Source organism: Pelecanus crispus, chromosome 3, assembly GCF_030463565.1.
Source record: "Pelecanus crispus isolate bPelCri1 chromosome 3, bPelCri1.pri, whole genome shotgun sequence".
Classification (NCBI taxonomy): domain Eukaryota; kingdom Metazoa; phylum Chordata; class Aves; order Pelecaniformes; family Pelecanidae; genus Pelecanus; species Pelecanus crispus.
In genome coordinates this window covers 59,630,759-59,648,392 of record NC_134645.1, presented here as the reverse complement: position 1 = coordinate 59,648,392, position 17,634 = coordinate 59,630,759, and the positions used below count along the sequence as shown (strand labels likewise).

General features: G+C 44.5%; 2 protein-coding genes across 7 annotated transcripts in view; both read right to left on the bottom strand.

The window, feature by feature from the left end:
* Positions 1–4,645, bottom strand: part of MTHFD1L (methylenetetrahydrofolate dehydrogenase (NADP+ dependent) 1 like) — a 161,423-nt gene extending 156,778 nt beyond the window's left edge. Inside the window, exons 1-2 of the mRNA XM_075706905.1 lie at positions 4,536–4,645; positions 3,264–3,348 (exon numbers count right to left, since the gene is read on the bottom strand). Of these exons, the coding sequence (XP_075563020.1) occupies positions 3,264–3,348; positions 4,536–4,645 (195 nt within the window). The remainder of the gene's footprint in view (positions 1–3,263; positions 3,349–4,535) is intronic.
* Positions 4,646–7,031: 2,386 nt separating this feature from the next.
* Positions 7,032–17,634, bottom strand: part of PLEKHG1 (pleckstrin homology and RhoGEF domain containing G1) — a 50,057-nt gene continuing 39,454 nt past the window's right edge. For 2 of the 6 annotated variants that reach the window (XM_075707967.1, XM_075707971.1), the window contains 7 exons: positions 17,020–17,053; positions 15,924–16,019; positions 14,827–14,865; positions 14,331–14,353; positions 9,060–10,725; positions 7,991–8,134; positions 7,032–7,960 (listed from right to left, as the gene is read on the bottom strand). In XM_075707967.1, the coding sequence (XP_075564082.1) occupies positions 7,032–7,960; positions 7,991–8,134; positions 9,060–10,725; positions 14,331–14,353; positions 14,827–14,865; positions 15,924–16,019; positions 17,020–17,053 (2,931 nt within the window). Of the gene's footprint in view, positions 8,135–9,059; positions 10,735–11,577; positions 11,695–12,462; positions 12,469–13,219; positions 13,439–13,789; positions 13,801–14,314; positions 14,354–14,826; positions 14,866–15,923; positions 16,020–17,019; positions 17,054–17,634 lie in introns of all 6 variants that reach the window. The other 4 variants (XM_075707970.1, XM_075707972.1, XM_075707968.1 and 1 more) reach the window with 4 other exon arrangements.

Sequence of the window (17,634 nt, the reverse complement as noted above, 5' to 3'; positions counted from 1 at the left end):
TACAGTGAGTTCTCTCGATACAGAAGCAAGAGAAGTTATCAGTTCCTCCCAACTGCCAGCAGGCACCTGAGCTAGGACAGAAGCATCTCCTGGGCAGATTTACCTGGGAGACCATCTCACCCAGGAATCCTCCTCCCTGAGGTCTCTACAGCACCATATATATTACAATATTTAATCGGAATAATTACAATTGAATTTTACTCTTCAAGTTACTCTTGAATCTTAGGAGGCTCTTCAAATATTCTCGTATTATTGCAACAATAAAACTTAGAATTGAATATCCAGGACGAGAAACCTCCTACCAACAGAGCAGTGAGGGTTCCACCCTCAAAAATGTTAGTGGCTTCATAACAAAATGAATAATACATTTCTCATAGCTATATGATTATATATAAAACCTGTCTTCCAGCCCAGACCAAAATAAACCATTTTAAAAGGGTTTGTTACAGTTTCATGAGCACATTCTATGTGGCTTTTTCCACAAGACTCAGCGCCGGTGACTCCCCGTCGGAGTTGAGCCACTCACTTCGTGGTTAGTGGCCAGCGCTGGCTTCCACTGTCACTAGCATCACCCAAAATTATTTTGGTTCGAGCCTGTAACAATTTACCAACCTGTTAATCCCAAATGGTTCAAGACTGCTGACAATGAAAAAAAGAGCATTTAAAAGGACAGGCCCCGTAGAGAGAGGCGGCTCCTGAGAGGAGATGAGGGCTTGGCCTGCATCCCCCGGCTCCCTCCCCTAGCCCAACACTGCCTGCATCCCTGGCACTGTACTACCAGTCTCTCACTCCCCAAATCTGGCAGCTGGGGACAAGGGGCAGCAGAGAGGCTGCTGCATTGAGAACACGTGTGGCGCTCATACTGTGGCGAGGGAAGAAGAGATGGGATTAAGGACAGCTCAGCAGCTGCTCCCCTGTGCCAGTAGATGTAGAATTGCATCACTGCACTGATGTGTAACCACCAGGACTGCTCGAGAGGTGTAACTGGCATTCAGCCACCAGCGGTACCACGCTGTCCCCCGTAACGCCCCTGCGGCACCGACCAGTGAACACTCACCTCGTGCGGGTGACAAAAAGAAAGCCCCTGCCCTGAACCGGTTCCCAGCACAACCCATGGAGCGGCACAGGTGAGGCCAGAGCTCAGGACGTGGGTGACAGAGTGCAGGGGCAGCAGGGGAGCCGGCAGTGCTTCACTGAGCTTTGCAGGGCAACAGCTCCCCTGCTAAGCAGGACCCTGCTGATATATTTCAGTTTGCAGCTTCAACAAAATCAAGAAGGAGCCACCAATCATCTTTTGCTGTTGCGCATCTCCAACTGAGGTTCAACACGGATAATAAGCAACGCAGATATCAGTCTTGGTATCAGTTCAGGTTTCAGATGGCTTAAGAGGAAAACAACGCATCCAAAACCATTCCGGAGCAGGCTCAGTCTGCAAATCCTCATTCCCAGTACTGTTGCAGAGGTGGTGCCACATTATGCTGACTGCTGTTACGAGCGACTGGCAAAGGAGATCATTTTGCTGCCCTCCCTCTGCTCTTCTGGGTGCAACGCAGCATGTGGAGAGCAGCATGAATCTTAAGGCTCTGCCCATGTTGCCCAGTAGAGCAGTGCATCACAAGAGCAACTGTAGACTAAAACAAGTCTTCACTGTACGAACAAGTACACATTTTAAATGAGTTCTGCTTCAGTCCTTACAACCAGACTAGAGCTAGGGTGACTGACCGCCGGAGAATATCGTTCGGGTGAATTTCATCCAGAAGGATCTAGGCCACATGTTCCTACAGCCACCTCATGATGCAAACCAAGTGGGGTAAACAGGGACAAGAGGGACATTCATTTAAAGCACAACCATGATCAAAACCAAAACACTGATGCAGATGTATCCCAAATTATATTAAAAGTGAGCAGGAACTTCCCCCTCCTCACACAATGCTCTCTCCCATCCTAACGATGTCCCTTCCCTCCTGCCAGCATAAAACACTCATGTGGCCATGCCGAAAACCAGACTTGGGGACTAACGTGGCTGAAGGGAAGCCTTCCCAGGCCCCTCCAGGGCAGATCACTGCCCTAATCCAGCTCAAGGTGCAACTGGGTGGAGACAAGACAGGGGTGAGACACAACAGGTCACTGAGAAGATGGGTCACTGCTTTTCTAGCAGTCCTCAAACTTATAGCCTTAGAGGGCTATTTGAAAACATTAACTGCAATTACCGGGGAGGGTAAGAGATGGGAGAGCTTGTTCAGTCAGCCTCACTAGAAGACCTACTGAAATAAAGTTGGTGCTGCATTTCTTAGATTCACTATTAGTACTTAAAAAATATTTATAGTTAGGTTTTAAAATTAAAACCTACTGGGTCAGAGATTCAGTGTGCGCCCACTCAAAACCAACATCATCGTCCTAGGAAACAGGACAAAACCATTTTTGCCTGCACAGCTCTGGGTCCCACTCTGAATGACAAACATCCCCAGTTTCTTGGCCTTGAAACCTTAAGAAATCCAAAGAGGAACATCCCTCAGCTTTGCAGGGATAGCAATCCTCATCTATGAGTTTGATTGCCTATCTCAAAGACGGCAGCGCCAGTGGGATGGAAAGGAAAGCTCTTCCCGGCATTAGTAATACAACAGCTCTCAATTACTATGAGATTGCTTCACCTTAGAAAGCGTTGCTGCTTCTAAAGCATACTGACATTTTACACAAAGCATTTATTTCACACAAGCCCTTTTGAGCTGACCAGGAGTTTTCAGTGTCATTTTCCTCTCCTTTGGACAGCAGTAACGCAGTCATAAGCTACAGCTGCCCAAAGGTACCAAAGCTGGCAGGAAGCAGCAGGATCTTTCCTTAACCCTGGCAATGTTATTTCAGGCACGTGAACGCTTTTTTCAGGACAGCAACAAAAGCTTCAAGCTAAATAAAGGTTGAGAACAACTGCTTTGACTTTAAGTATGTCAATCAACTTAGAAAACCTGTGAGAAAAGGCGATCTGTACTTACAATGGGGAAGACTGCCTTAGCAACCGGAGGAAGGGATAAAATTGTTCCCTTCCTTTGCAAACCTTTCCCACAGCCTGAAGTTTGCAGTGGCTGTTTCAGGCCTGGAGAAGGGTTATGGACTGAAAACTCCTCAATCTACAGTCTGGTGGGATTACCTCCACCTACCACTTTGCTTGAATAAAAGTTACTTTCTGCATCAGGCACTTCTGAAGTTTCAGACAAGCAACGGTACCGAAGGGGCTCACAGCCCGCCAGCATACAAACATCCTTTACCTGAATGATGGCAAGCGTTGGCTCAAGCCGAGGGTTTTGTCTCTTAAGAGAGGCCAAGGATTTTTTGGCATTCTCGATGATTTTGCTGCAACACAATAACGACAGGCAAATCTTTAGCAACATAAACCTTTGTAACACCAGTCGGCAGAAACCTGTGTTAGTCAGCAATATGGAATAAATGCTTAGGTGCGTATGCTTTTAATCATCAAAATTACCCACGGATGTAAACTGTGAAGGCTGGTGTTCAGCAGCCAGAAAACCCTAACAAACCAAAATACCTTTGTTTTACAGCTATGCGTGTCACCGCTCCGACGTGCTCAAAACTTTATAGCTAGCCTATGCTATTTCACGAGAAGGCTTGTCCAGCCCCACCATGGGAGGTGCAGCAGGGATCCACCACCCCGAGCCCTCGGCTCAGGTGGGTGCTTCGTTTCCATACCCCAGGCCCAGGTGGTGACAGAAGCAGAGGCCTTTACACCTGGGGCCGCTACAGCTTAACGCAGGCTTCACCAGCCCTACCAGCAGCAGCCGCAGCAACCCTGCCACTTCTCATGGATGCTATTCAAAACCGTGGGCAGCGGGGAGACAGAGGAGCTCTGTTTGCCACGCCGCCTCTTGGAAAAAACAGCGGCAGCCAGGCACTGGAAAAATTTCTGGGTAATTGGCTGCCAGCTCTCTTCTGTTACCTTCTGCGCATGCAGGCGATACTTACCCAGCGGGGGAAGGAGGAGACGCCGCACAAAGTAGGAGACTCCCTGAAAGACGTCTGCCTGTCTGTCCCACACAGCAGGCATAACCAGCTGGGGAAAACACAGCCTAGAGCGGATTTTTGCTACCTCATACCCTCCCCCTCGCAGAAGCCAATGCCCGGTTCAGGTCAATGCCGCGGCAGAGGAACTGCGCCCAGCTGAGGGTGAATGGACGTGGGGAGGGAGGCGGCAAGGGCCACCCCCCACACGACAGGCTTTCCAGCCACGCGTCCGTGGGCAGCCTCACCTGAGCCACCTCCACGCTAGCGCCTGCTCCGCTTGCCCTCAAAATGCCGTGAGGCAAAAAGCCACGGCAAAACCGCAGTGGCTGCGGGAGGAGGAGGGGGGGGGGGGGGGGGGGGGCGGGTATTTCACCACCAGCTCGCCTGCCCTCCCGGCTGAGCCACCACGCACCCCCAAAAACCAACCCGAGGGAACATCCTGCCCGCAAAGATGCCCTTTACCCGCCCCCCCCTCAAAAGTTGCATCAGCCGGCGCCGCTTCTTCCAAGCGCGCCTCTTACCGCGCCGCCGCTCCGCCATCCCGCGGCTGCCGCCCGCACAGCCCGCGGCCCGGCGGCAGCGCGGCGGGGAGCACCGGAGCCAGGCAGCGTCGCAAAGCCGCCGTCCTCATCCCTCCGGCGGGCTCCGAGGCAGCAGCGGCACCGGGACCGGGGCGGGGAGAGGGGCGAGGGGCAGGGCGGTGCTCTCCGAGCACCGCCCTGCCCCTCGCCCCTCTCCCCGCCCCGGCCCCGGCGCTCAGCCCCGTTTCGCTTCCGCTCGCCTGCAACAAAACCCCCCCCCAAACCCAAACCCAACCCCCCCCAACCACCACCTACGACCACCCCCCTCCCTCCTGCCCGGCCCCCAAAGGAACGCAGCCCAAAGCTTTTGCATACTCAACGTTTATTAAAAATAGTATGAAATGGTCCCTGGGAGAAGTTACACGCTAGTAGAAGTCCCTTTTTTTTTTTTCCTGTTTGTTCGGGTTTTTGTTTTGTTTCGTTCCCCCCCGCCCCAACTCCCCCGATTGCATGAGATGCGGGTTCACCAACAGTCCCCCGAGCCGTTTAAACACATCTAGACTCGCGTGGGTAAAGCACAGATTTCACTTCTATTCATATTTACAATACTTTACAAGCTATATTAAATAAATACGGGCTCTGCTACGGCATCTTGAATATGTACAACATTAATTCTCTGTCGGATTTTACTAGATGCGGGTCCTATCACAGTGGATGCGCTGACTACAAGAAGTATCCCTGTGGTACGAGCTAGTAAGTACCGTGACCAACCAGCCCTCAAAATAACAATTCCTAGCCAATGCGAGATACGTGCGGTAAATAATTTAATCCGTTCTAACAAATTCAAGTCCTTGAATCTTAGTCTACAAGTAATTAGCTGTACACTGACAACTTCAGGTTTTCCTCACGGTAACCAATGTAGTAAATAGTCGGCCCTTCTGGAAGTACAGTGCTCTGCAGCTGAGGGGAGTGATACGTGGTTAGTAAAAATAATACTTCAGTTAAACTCCTTTATTTAGTGATATGTTTAAGTCAGTACTGGCTTTATCCACAGAATCTGAAGAATTTAAGCACCAAAAAAGAACAACAGTCACACAAGATGATCAGTGTAGACATATTCAGGCTTTCCTTCAGGTACAACGTTTTCAAGTAACAGAATCCAAAGCTGTGCAACAAAGATGACGAAGGGGAGTAAGCGTGCAGCATATTGGAAAGCCTGTTCTTGTTGTCAATGGCAGCATTTCTTCTATACGTTATTTGCAGAAGAATGGAATGTATTCTCATTTTTTAAACTACTTTCATTGTACATAAATTGGATTAGATTCAGCCCTGGCCGGTTAAGAAGATAAGTTATTTTATCCCTCTCTGCCAGGAAAGATAATTTCCTACTACAGGAGATACATACGCTGCAGAGGGCAACTTGTAACTCAACCAGCGGTATCGCTGAAACACCCTGTGGGCCAAACATGCTTCAGGGTTGATATCTCACCCAAGCATCTGGCCCAGCCCCACCTTCTCTCGGGGTTACTGACTTTGGGACTCGAATGAATATATTGCAGGCCACTGTGTGTAAAACACAGCTACTTGGCAAATTCATACCCAGTGGCTTTCCACTGCTGGGCTCTGTGCTACAAATTGTTCAAAATTTTGCCTGCATGTCACAAACACCACAATCACTGGAGGTACCAAACCCGGCTAGTCATCTTCACAAGCAGCAGAGCTCCCCTTCTACCACCCAAAACATCCTCCAGGCAAGGACCGCGTCACATCCACAGGTTCACATAAAAAGCTGCGACTGCCCATCCTCTGCCTACTATGCAGTTATAGAAAGCAGAAAAGGCTTCAGACACAGAGCTATCAGCTTGGCATCCCTCACAAGGACTAGGACTAGTTTTTGTTTAAAACCTAAGAAGCCTGTTCCAAAGTAATGTAATGTATGCATTGGTCCCACACACTTGGAATCTGTCTGACGAAAAGTAACGTGCAAAAAGTATGTGCAATTGCACATGTAGCATGTTGGTGTAGTTACCAGAACACTGCTCAGAAATCTGCACAGTCACAGGAGTAACTCCCATATGTAACCAGAGCAATCATGTGAGTATTTTGGACGCAGAACACTGGTCACCAACTCCAAAGTCCAAACACTAAGGCTTCCACACGATAAAATGGTTTCAGAATCAAATGGTATCACACCCAGTTCGATGCTAAGAATCAAAGGGTATCACACCTAACAAGGGAAGAGATGCAAAGGTTAAATAGGAGACAAGAAGTCCACCTGCACTACGGAGTGAGACCCCAGACAGTGCACACGTGGCCTTTTTCACTTCCAGGATTCTAAACCATTTAAAAAAAAGATACATTTCACATCTATTTACAATAGTACTGTGATACAATGCCTGATTGTGTAATATTATGGAAATACATGATGCCAGTACTGACTGTCCTAGTATATACTCTGTCATGATAAGGCAGTACAGCTAGAAATTACTGAAAGCATCAAGCAAAGCTACTTGAACTGAGACACTGAAACTTTTCCCTTAAAGACTGGACAATATTCTGCTGATTGGGAGACGGTACTCGCCACAGGTAGTCGTTCAGTTTATCCGAATCACTATATGCAGTCAGATATGGGGTAAGTGCATGTTTGCTGCTGGTGGACTTTGCAGGAGTACAAGAGACAGTTTTGCCGCAAAGTGTTTCAGAAGGAGCAGTGTCTGTGTTACGCAGTTTTGGATCAGATTTCCTTGTTTGGTTCTGAGAAGTCTCCAAGTCAGATCCCTCATCTTCAGACTTTATTTCAACGTAGTCATCATCATCCCCTTCTCCTTCTTCAGTATCTTTGAAATTAGAAAAATAGTTCTGAGTGGCCATCTGTGCCGTGAGAGGGGAGGCCCTGTTCACTCTCAGGACTTTTTGAGAATCCTGCAGAATCATACCTGAACAGTTTTCAGGGATCTGCTTTCTTGTATCAGGCCCTGTACATCCCAAAGCAATACCCGGTGTTTGATGGCTGTTGAATCGGAAGTTCCTATTCGAATAGAGCTTTTTCTTGTCCATTTCATTAGGATATATGATTGATTCTCCAGACCTGTTGACCACAATTGAGGAAGACGACTGCGACCTGCCGTATGCCTGTGGTTTTACATTGCTTACTTTTCTCCCAAGGGAGTTATAGATGTGATCTTGATGCAAATTTTCTTTGTTCGGTTGGCTTATAATGGCGCTCCACCTCTGTGCCGGGACGTGCAAACGGTTAGAAATCTGAAGGGAAGGCACCGAAACAGCTGATGGCAACTGCCTGGAATTGCTTTTTGTACCATCTTCTGTATACGAGATCTTGGACTTTGGGTCTTGGGATTCAGGCCACGGAGAGAAGTCAGCCAGCTCACCATTACTGTATGTAGAATGCAAAAGCCAATCTTCTGCTCTTGAGCATTCACTGGCAGCCTGGGAACAGGGAGGAGACACAGCCAGGGGTGTGGAAAACCTTCCGGCTGATGGCTCCTGAGGGGTGGCCCAGGCTTCCTTTTGGACCTTAGGTGAACTTTCTCTAAAGACTATTTGGTCATAAAGCTGGGAATATTCAGCTATTCTGGCACCTGGAAAGGAGAGAGAACTAACTTAGCAGAGGCCAGCAATCCATTCGAATGAGTCACGTGATAATTTAAAAATCCCAAAACGCTTTGTATCGGTCAAGAGAAAAGTTTAAAGCTGTGTCAACATCTTTAACAGAAGAGCCGTGCATTGCATTGCATTCCAGTACATTGTATTGGAAAAAAAGAAAAGGTCTTGCAACAGTGAACAGTCATGCAGGATGCAATGTGGCACATGGTTCCAATAATACGCTGCTTGTTTCATGTTAAATGGAAAAGAACATTCTGAAAATGTCCTGGTAAATAAGATATTTGGGGACTTTTATAAATATCACAAGAAGGCAAGAATGACACTCTAGCACATGGAGTCCACTGGCTCCATGTCTCCAATTTGTTTCAATTGACTATGCACAAAAATAGTTCCAAAGCCGTTGCATATCCACGACTTTGCACATTCATTAGAAAGAGCAAGAAGACCAGCTCTTTCTTATCTGACCCCATTCCTTATGCTTATTAAGCGTGATGTGGATGGTACCCGAGCAAATCTACATGACTTGTTAGAAGGTAAACACACCTGAAAATACACCTTTTTAGTCAGTCTCTGAAAAATCACACTATTAAAAGAAATAACTGCTTTTCTATAAAGAGGCCAGTAGTGCTTCAGGCATAAGTTCTAGTTCCAGCCTAGGCTGAATTGATCTTTCCTGATACTACCCCACTATTTATTCCCAATTTTATCAAGCAACAAGAATTTATTGCGATATAAAGGAATATTCATGTTAGAAGCAGTCATTTCAGTGGTAACTCAGAAAATACAATATGGACACTCAACTAGTAAGGTGGGGAAAATTCATAACCTTCCAATTCAGTACACAAATTTCATTGAAAGTTACTAAAGAAATATATCTGTAGAGAAATATTTTTGACATACCAATAGCAGGACCACCTTGTTTCTTCTCCTCCAGAATGGCAGCAAGATCTTTGTGTTTCAGTTTCTGTTGTCTGCTAGCTGGCTGTTCCTGCTCTGGGCTTTTAACTTTCAAAAGCTGGTTAGCCTTCTTTATTTTTTGACTGTACTGCCTTGCCATCATAAAAACTCGGTTCTTTGTTTTATCCACAACAGCCAAGTCATTTTCCATGCTCTCTGTATGCGCACTGGACAGAACACCATTGGCAGATTCGTATGGGCTATCTACAAAAGGCATCTCGCTGGAGAAGGAAGATCTGTTCAGACTCATAAAAGAGTTCTCCTTGCACGGTGTAGTGTCTTCAAGCCTGAGACTAGTGTCGCTTAAGGTGGCAGCCCTAGGCTTCACAGTTTTAGGGATAATAGGAGTTTCTGGCAGAGACAGAGTAGACAGTGAGTACTCTACATCTTTACTCAGTTCCGGTGTACTACCAGCATGCAACCTTTCCTGCATATCATCTTTACAAACAGGAAAGGCTGCAAGGAGACGGTCTCTTGTCTTCTCCTCATTCTTCTTGATGTAGTTCTCCAGGTCATTCCAAATCTCATCTACTTCCTCCGAGAGTTTGTCTGCTGCAGACTTATGGGAGAGTGAATCAGAGTTGGAGGAGCTATCTACTAAGCTCAAATAGTCATTGTCAACAGGAACACGATGGTAAGGACTTTCATCTTCACTGAACTGGAGACTCTCTTCAGAAACAAACTGCCGTAGATTGTCACAACATGCAAAGTCTTTTTCCAGGCCCAGAAAACTCCGCCTTTTAGAGCATTTTAAGGGGTCCAATTTAAAATTCAATAGTGGTGTTTCTGGAAGCACTATGGTGTCATAGATGTTGTCTTCAACGATCCTGAGCTCATCCAAACTTGAAGTAGGTACTTCTCTACTGAGTAGTATCTCATCCCTACTAGCACGAATGGAGGCTCTGTTTTGATTTGCTGTCCTCTTTTTGGAGGGTGAATCTAAGCTGCTTTTGTTTTCAGCCTCGTAGAGAGAGTCTCTAGCAGATCTCTGGGGACCACGGTCTGTCTCCTCCCTTCTTGTCAGACCCATCAGCTTTAAGTCGTCATAGCTTATATTATCATAAACATGTTCAATATCATCAATGGTCAGCTCCTCTGAGGATTCAGGATATGCATTCATACTGCTCACCTCTGCTCTCTTCACTTCCCTTCGAGAACTGTGCTCCCCCATTTTATACCTTGCGCTGGCTGGGCACGTGTTACTTTCACCAGCACTACTGGCCCGCCTAACAATTTTGTGACGAGTGGGGCTGGAAGTCTCGTTTTGATGCCCTACCCCCAAGTGCCAGCTGCAAGGCCGCCCAGAGGAACCCCTCCTTTCTCCACCAACGGCTGAAATAGCGTTGGATGTAGATACTGATGGTACAAACATCTGATAATCATCTTCATCGTCTTCATTCTCATAAGGTGGACGTCGGCTGGGAAACAATGCCTGCCTGATCTGATGGTCAGTCCAGATGTTTCTGACAGAGGTACTTCCTCCCAGGATATTCATGATGAGCGAGTTGCTCTGTGGTGTGCTGAATTGTCTAGGCGACTGTGTCTGTCTAGCTGTGCAGGAAAATGGAAGATCGGTATTCAGCTGGGTTGACTCTTCGTCTGAAGGGTCCTTGGAACTCTGTGGAGATTTGCAATATGCAGGTAACATTAGCCTATATGCTAACCCCTGCAATAATACAGCAATTCCCTCCATTCACAGAACTGCCATAGCACCAGCGTGTCCCACAGCACGGAGTCAGGTGGACATGGGCAGGGTGAGCATGCTCCTCACTAGAGAGCCAGGGAGCTAAGGTAATAGCCAGACTACTTTGCCTCCTAATCCTTCCCATGGCTCAGAGTTCACTCTTGGCATTTAATAACATCTTACTTCAAATACAACACACTAGCTTACGTTAACGCATGAGTAATTAAAGGCAAATTTGTTTGGCAGGAGTTATATTAAACCTTTTATGCTAACTCTGCAGTTTCACAGTTGGATTAAGCTAATCTGACTCTGGGCTTGTGCCAAAAGTTTTGTTCTCCTCCCTTTCCCCTTGCCTATAACACTAGCAGAAAGGTATGCTATGCTCTCTAGCACATGCCGCTAAAAATTTCATTTTCTTTTTGGAGTAAGTTTTCATCCAGCTCAGCTAGCAGATCTAATTTACAGCAAGGCCACATGCCTGCTAATGCTAATGTGAAGGATGCTGTAGGTGTTCCTGGCCAGAGGTTGGGAAAGAGAGAGAAAGATAATTCCTTTTGGCTTAAGTTAATGCTGATTGGTTTGGTTAGTTGGTTTTTTTTTTTCCCTGCCCCAAAAAGAATAGTCTTTCATCATACACATGAATATTTCAGTGATATGAATATTAATACATGACATAAACAGAAGATGGCTTATCTGTCTACCTAGGAAAAACATAGATTTCTTTCACATATCTATGATGCATAGCGAAACAGAAGTAAAAAAAAAATATGCATATACCTGTGTTTCACACTGGTTGAGATTAACACTTCTCCGTTTTTCAACATTTTCAGCAGCTTGACTATTAAGTCTTTTTCTTCCCCCTTTTGATTTCTGCAGTGAGTTTTGCTGCACTCCCTGTGATTTAAAAGAAAAGAGCAAGGGAGGGGTAATAAAAGCTGCGGTGCTTTGTACAGTCATCTTCAGAAGAATTACCAGCAGGTAGAACAGGCCAGGTATCCACACCGGGAGGACAATAATGCTCATGAGTAGTCAGAGCACCACCACAAGAATGATTTAGAGCCTAGAAAACTTTTTTTATGACAACCAACCAAATTATATCAATCCATAGAGCTTGTCAAAGCGTTGAAAGCAGAATCTGTGTATAAAAATATAGAAGTAAAATAATACATAGAAATTGGACAAGGGAAAGGCCTTAATCTCGCAGCCAAAGTTATAACAGAAGAAGGTGGTCACACAAAAATTCAATTTGCAAAGTTTTTTTTTGTTTTAAAAAGGGGAGGTGTTAGTCTCACTATCACTTGCAGTCTTGAAAACCAGAAAGCGGTCTAAACTAAAAATATATGCTGTCGTCCAACTTCCCAGGAAAAAAAAACAAGCAGAAGGCCAGAGTGTTATGTGTTGGGCAGAAATTAACTCAGAGTGAAGGGCACTTATGGTGGTAATGGGGGGAACCTGAGAAGGTATTGTTGCCACACCGAGGATTAAACACTAAGCTACCGTTATACGTTTTTTAAGTGGTATTCTTTTGCATTTACTCATTCTTTTGTACTTACTCATGTGAGGAAGAGGGACAATTACAAGACAGTGCACTACACTGATATGAGATATTATTTTATCAAAGATTTACAATGCAAACAGTGTAATTTCAAAGAGGAAACACACAGTAAGCTTCAAAAAGAATTTCAATAACAGGTTTTGGATAATTCATAAAACAAATGGACCACACAAGGATATGACCTTAGCATCAACTAAACCAAACAAGCTGAAAATCTAGGTTCTTTAATACAGCCACCTTTCAAAGCTGGGGTTTTAGTTTTCAGAAGTACTACATTTGTGTGGAAACATCATGCAGAGTGGTGAGAACTACCACCTGTGCTGTAGTAACAGATAAAGATTCTCATTTTCAGAAATCCTACTCACAGCTTCTCATATTAAAGTTCATATGTTCCTAGCTATTGCCAGCAGCTCACAGGTCAAAAAACATCACATGTGGCAGTGCCTGAATCTTAACTTAATATTCAAGTCCTTGCTTTGGAGACCTGAAGGCACTTTCTCTGCATGTGGCCTAAAGAGGTTTCTTTCATGGCATCAGCTGGAGAAGCCAGAAAAGGTCAGTTGTGCACAACAGGTAAAAGCAATAGCTTTCTGTCAAAACAAGGCTTGAGGACTGCAAAGGACTAAGTAAAATCTCTTTCAAGCAGTGGGGATTTCTTCCTCCGTATAGGAGCTAATTTTACATCTTCTCTGTTAAAATGCACGAGAGCGTTGTGTGAGGTCTAAATAATAATATTTCTAAGGAGAGAAAGTGGTAAACACTTGTAACACATTCCTGCCTCCTTGCTGTTTTACAGATAATTTTAATCCCTCTTCCATCCCCTCCAGGAAAAAAGATTTTTATTTTTCCCCCTCTATTTCCTACCTGCTCAGACTCTTCCTCATCATCAGCATCAATCTGTTCCGTAGCAGAAGTCTGAAGATTTTCATCCTGATCGCTGCTGTAGGCTGGCTCAATGGACTCTTGAAATTGGGTCTCCAGCCCACTGGGTTCCAATGGAATCTTTTTCCTAGAATTCAGCAGGGCTTCATTTGATCCTAGTTTGGTGGCTTGAGATAACAGCGCTCCTTCAAGACTGATCAGCTTAAAAAAAATACCACAAAGCTTTGATTAGAAGTTTAGAGAGATTATGTATTTTACTAAGACACTGTTTTACATCAGACTTACAGGCAACGTTTAAGCTACATTCAGATAGCTGCACTAAAATGAGATTTATAAAGAAATAAGTAAAACAATCAGTATTTTTCCACAGAATATTTAGAACTGAAAAAATATATGCAAAACCCCCCACCCCAGTCATGGGCTTCAGTGTTACGGCATCCCAGTGAAGTCATATCTAATGTACCCTGTTTGTAAATCTTCCACACACACCCACTTTAAATTCCATCCCAAATAAAACCCTAGGACCTGAAATTCAACATGAGACTTTCAAACTGCACTGGGAGCTTCATTACAAATTCTTACAGAAAATGTAAACATTAGAAATGCTCGTTTCCATCTACTTAAGCTGTATCTGCTCTGTTTGGTCATATACCATGATATTCTTTTTTTATATCTATATATGTATATGTATGTATGTATGTATGTTTCAGAATAGGTTGAAACTTTCCCATGTTATTTAATAAATGCAATGACAATATGCTTCAAAGAATAAACACTATCTTTATACACAGCACTTCTGTGATTATAGTGGTATTTTTAAGTTCCCTATAGCATTATTAATTGACTGTACTGTATTATAAAATACAACAATATATGGATCAGTTGGTTTTTCTTTATTAGATATTCCTGAAATAGTTAAGCTGTATTTCTATTGCTTTCATTCCAGTAATCTTATTGGAGACGCTAACCAGCATTTATGGTTTTATTTCCATTCTTAAAATCAACACAATGAAGAAAATGCAGAATCTACAGTAAATACTGTGCTCTAAGTCATTTGAATGTGCTAAAACAAGAAACATAAGAAATGGCTTACCTTCTGCATATCTGGACTTATATCTGAAAACAGAAATATATACTTCATTGTAAGTGAATAATCAAACCTGTGCCTGTCTATGCCCATTTTAATGCTGCACAATATCCCAATAATGAATTCCCAAGAGGGGGTTAAACGCAGCACCAATTGAACAAACAGACTACAGGGTCTCTGATAAAACAGAGGCAGCATGAGCTTTGCCACAGTTCCACCTGAGGTCCTGATTTTGCAATGCTGATAAGACGTGAGCAACTACTCACAATGGCCAGGACTCTGCATTCAGTTGACAGGGGCTAGGATGTTCACAGGACCAGAACCCAAGTGTGGAAAAGCAGACATTAGATTTAAACACTAACGTTTTGTTTTCTTTGCACACTTCCTCCTCCTCCCCCCACCAACGTATTTAGGGAAAGTTATAGGAGAAAAAGATCCATCTTTACTTGTTCTACAAAGTACAGAAGCACTGGGTCAATAAACAGTAGATGAAGTAGCTTACCATTTGACTTCAAAACTTTATGGACTCTAGATGAGGGTTCTGAAAGAGACAACAACATGTTTAAGCGCTCCAGCATCCTGAAGCAAGCTATGGGCATCTTGGCCAGCTTTTTATAACACAGATACCAAAATTTAAGCTTCTGAGCCCATACAGGGAAGATAGATTTCCATTCCTTAGTCACCCAATTTCCTCACAAAAAAGTATTTGCTGCTGGACATTTCCTATTAGAAATGTGTATGAGGTATGAACAGCGTAGCAGGGCTCTAAAAACGTAAGTAGCTGAACATTACATAGGAGGCCATTTGATCAGTATTTTATATTATTCCTTTTACAGGCAAAGCAACACCAATGCAATCTTTCACATCAGAAACAAAGGAAGATGCCTGAAAGGTAATTAAACCTTGATTGTTTTTCAGACACAAATGCTGCTGTATGATAAATCACTACATCAATACTCTCATGAACCTTAAGTCATTCCCGATACACAATGTTACACACTCCAAAGTGGAAAGGTCTTGAAGTAGCTGAAGAGGGGAACGCAGTGACTGCAATATGAAGTCACCCAACTACACAGATATTGGTAGTGGCTTCAAGAGGAAACTAACAGTAATTATGGGAGTATGTTTGAGCTAGGAGGAAAAATACCCCCAAAGTCAGCATAACCACCTCTCAAATCTCTGTTATCCATAAGGCAGACATTAGGCTAAATAAAGACAGTAATCATGTTTTGAAATAACAAGCCTATCGTAATCAGGATGGAACCACTTCTGAGAAAATAATTATTTGGGGGGGGCATGTCAGGTTTAAATAATGTGACTGGCTTTCCTTTATCCATTACAAAGTACCAACTGTTCTTTATGCATCCACCATTAGGAATGTATATTCATGAAACTAAATGCAAACAGTGGATAAAAAAAATCACACAAACAACAAATGGTTAATAAGATGGTGCACCCATATCTGAGAGATACTGTGCCATGTTAAATCTGCATAGGGTGCAGGTTAGAGACCAATTCCACATGCCCAGCCTCACCCAACCCTAAACAACCCTGCTTGTTTTTCCTTATGTCGTCTTGGTGGTAAAGGAGTTTATTCACCTGATTTCCTTCTCACTCTGTGAGGAGCAGTGCCTTCTTTAGGCTGGTACGATGATTTAATTTCTCCCTCGGGGCTATAGTGGAAGCCTGGGTGATCTGTGGAACAAGCAGAGGCACAAGGAATAAGAAGGTGACTAGGGTGTCACTTCACACGCCTCAGCAGCTCTCTTCCGAGGCAGTGCCAAGTCCCTTTATAACTGATATAGTGGCACTTCATCAGAGCCTGAAGTAACACAAGCAAGATCCGCTGCTGTAGAGTAGCTGTTAACCACCCAGCCATGGAAATGCTTTGCCCGTTTAGTTGTGCCTTGCTCCAGATGGCTAACCCAGCACCATTTATCCACCATCCTCGTGTTTGCTTGCCAGTCTCTCAGTCAGAGCCTTCCTGACCAATTCTCTCCAACAACTACATAAATAAATAACAAAAGCCTGCTTTACTCCAAGACCTCCTCAACATTTCTATTGTAGGACTATTGTTCTCATTTTCCTACGCTGCTAGGGATCACTGGCAACACGAAGAGCTAACGCAGCCCGCACCAGCAAAGGCAGCAGGCAGAAGATGGAACAGCAGGGACCGTGCAGATGGGACCGCACTTGGCACAGACAGCAGCATCACACGTGCTTTCTAACGCTGGCTCCTGCAACACACACAGGTAAACTCTTCAGACATAAGCACAAGCCTCGCTGTCCTCCAGCTGCAGGTTTGCCAGCACAAAGAAGTCATTAACGCTGTGTTTGCTTACTGCTAACCCTTCAGCGGGTACTAGCCAGAAGGCGTTTATGCTACAACACAGGAAAGATCACACATTTAGTCAGTATGGAGTAAGCAAAAGAAGTGGTCGGTGTTTACAGAAGGTCTTATCTGCCTCTTTCTTGCTTATCATGAGCCATAACTTGCTGGTTGCAGATCAGTCAGTCCAATGCCTACAGAGCTCCGCAGGATCTGCACCCAATTTTGGGTTTTCCAGCAAGCTCATAATTGAAGGAACATAAATGTGGCCTTGCTCCATCTCAGATGAAACCAGCAGTTAAAGCAAATCTTTTGAAGATGGTTTTATTCATTTTTTAAAACCAAAGCGAAAAAGAACCAACTTACGTATGGCATCCATTTCTAGAATCGCCTGCTTGGCCTGAAAGAGAAAAAGTAACAAATGAAAAAGCTATGCTGTAAGTAGAAAGACATATTATGTTGCATATTACAGACAGTAGTGAGTTTTCATGTAAACAACAGCAAGTTTAACTTTTGAACTAGTATATATGGTTAGCAGAGTTATTTTCTGTCTTTGTGCGCTGGACACTTCACATACGTGAAGAATTTTGCTGGCGGAAGCTTACAAGAGCTTATCTTCAGGGCTTCACCCCAAACCCTTTTGTTCACTCTACCCAGCAGCTCCACCTTGCCTGCCCACCTCCCTTCTGGCAGCGCAAGGGGAGGAGCACGTACCTATGGCACCCATTGGCACGAGGAATTTCTGGAGGATACAGGGATGGCACATCTGACCGCAAAAACTACACTGGCTTCAAAGACAGGGGCTGTACTGAGCTGAGGTCATGCTGCATGCCCTGGGTCTCCTCCAGGGAGACTCAAACCTCCAGAGATCTCTTTGCAAGTCCCACAATTTAGATCTGTCAATACACATCTCCATATTCTGCTGGGATCAGCACAAAACTGGCCCTAGTATCTGGGAATCACATTTTTTTGTGTGATTCA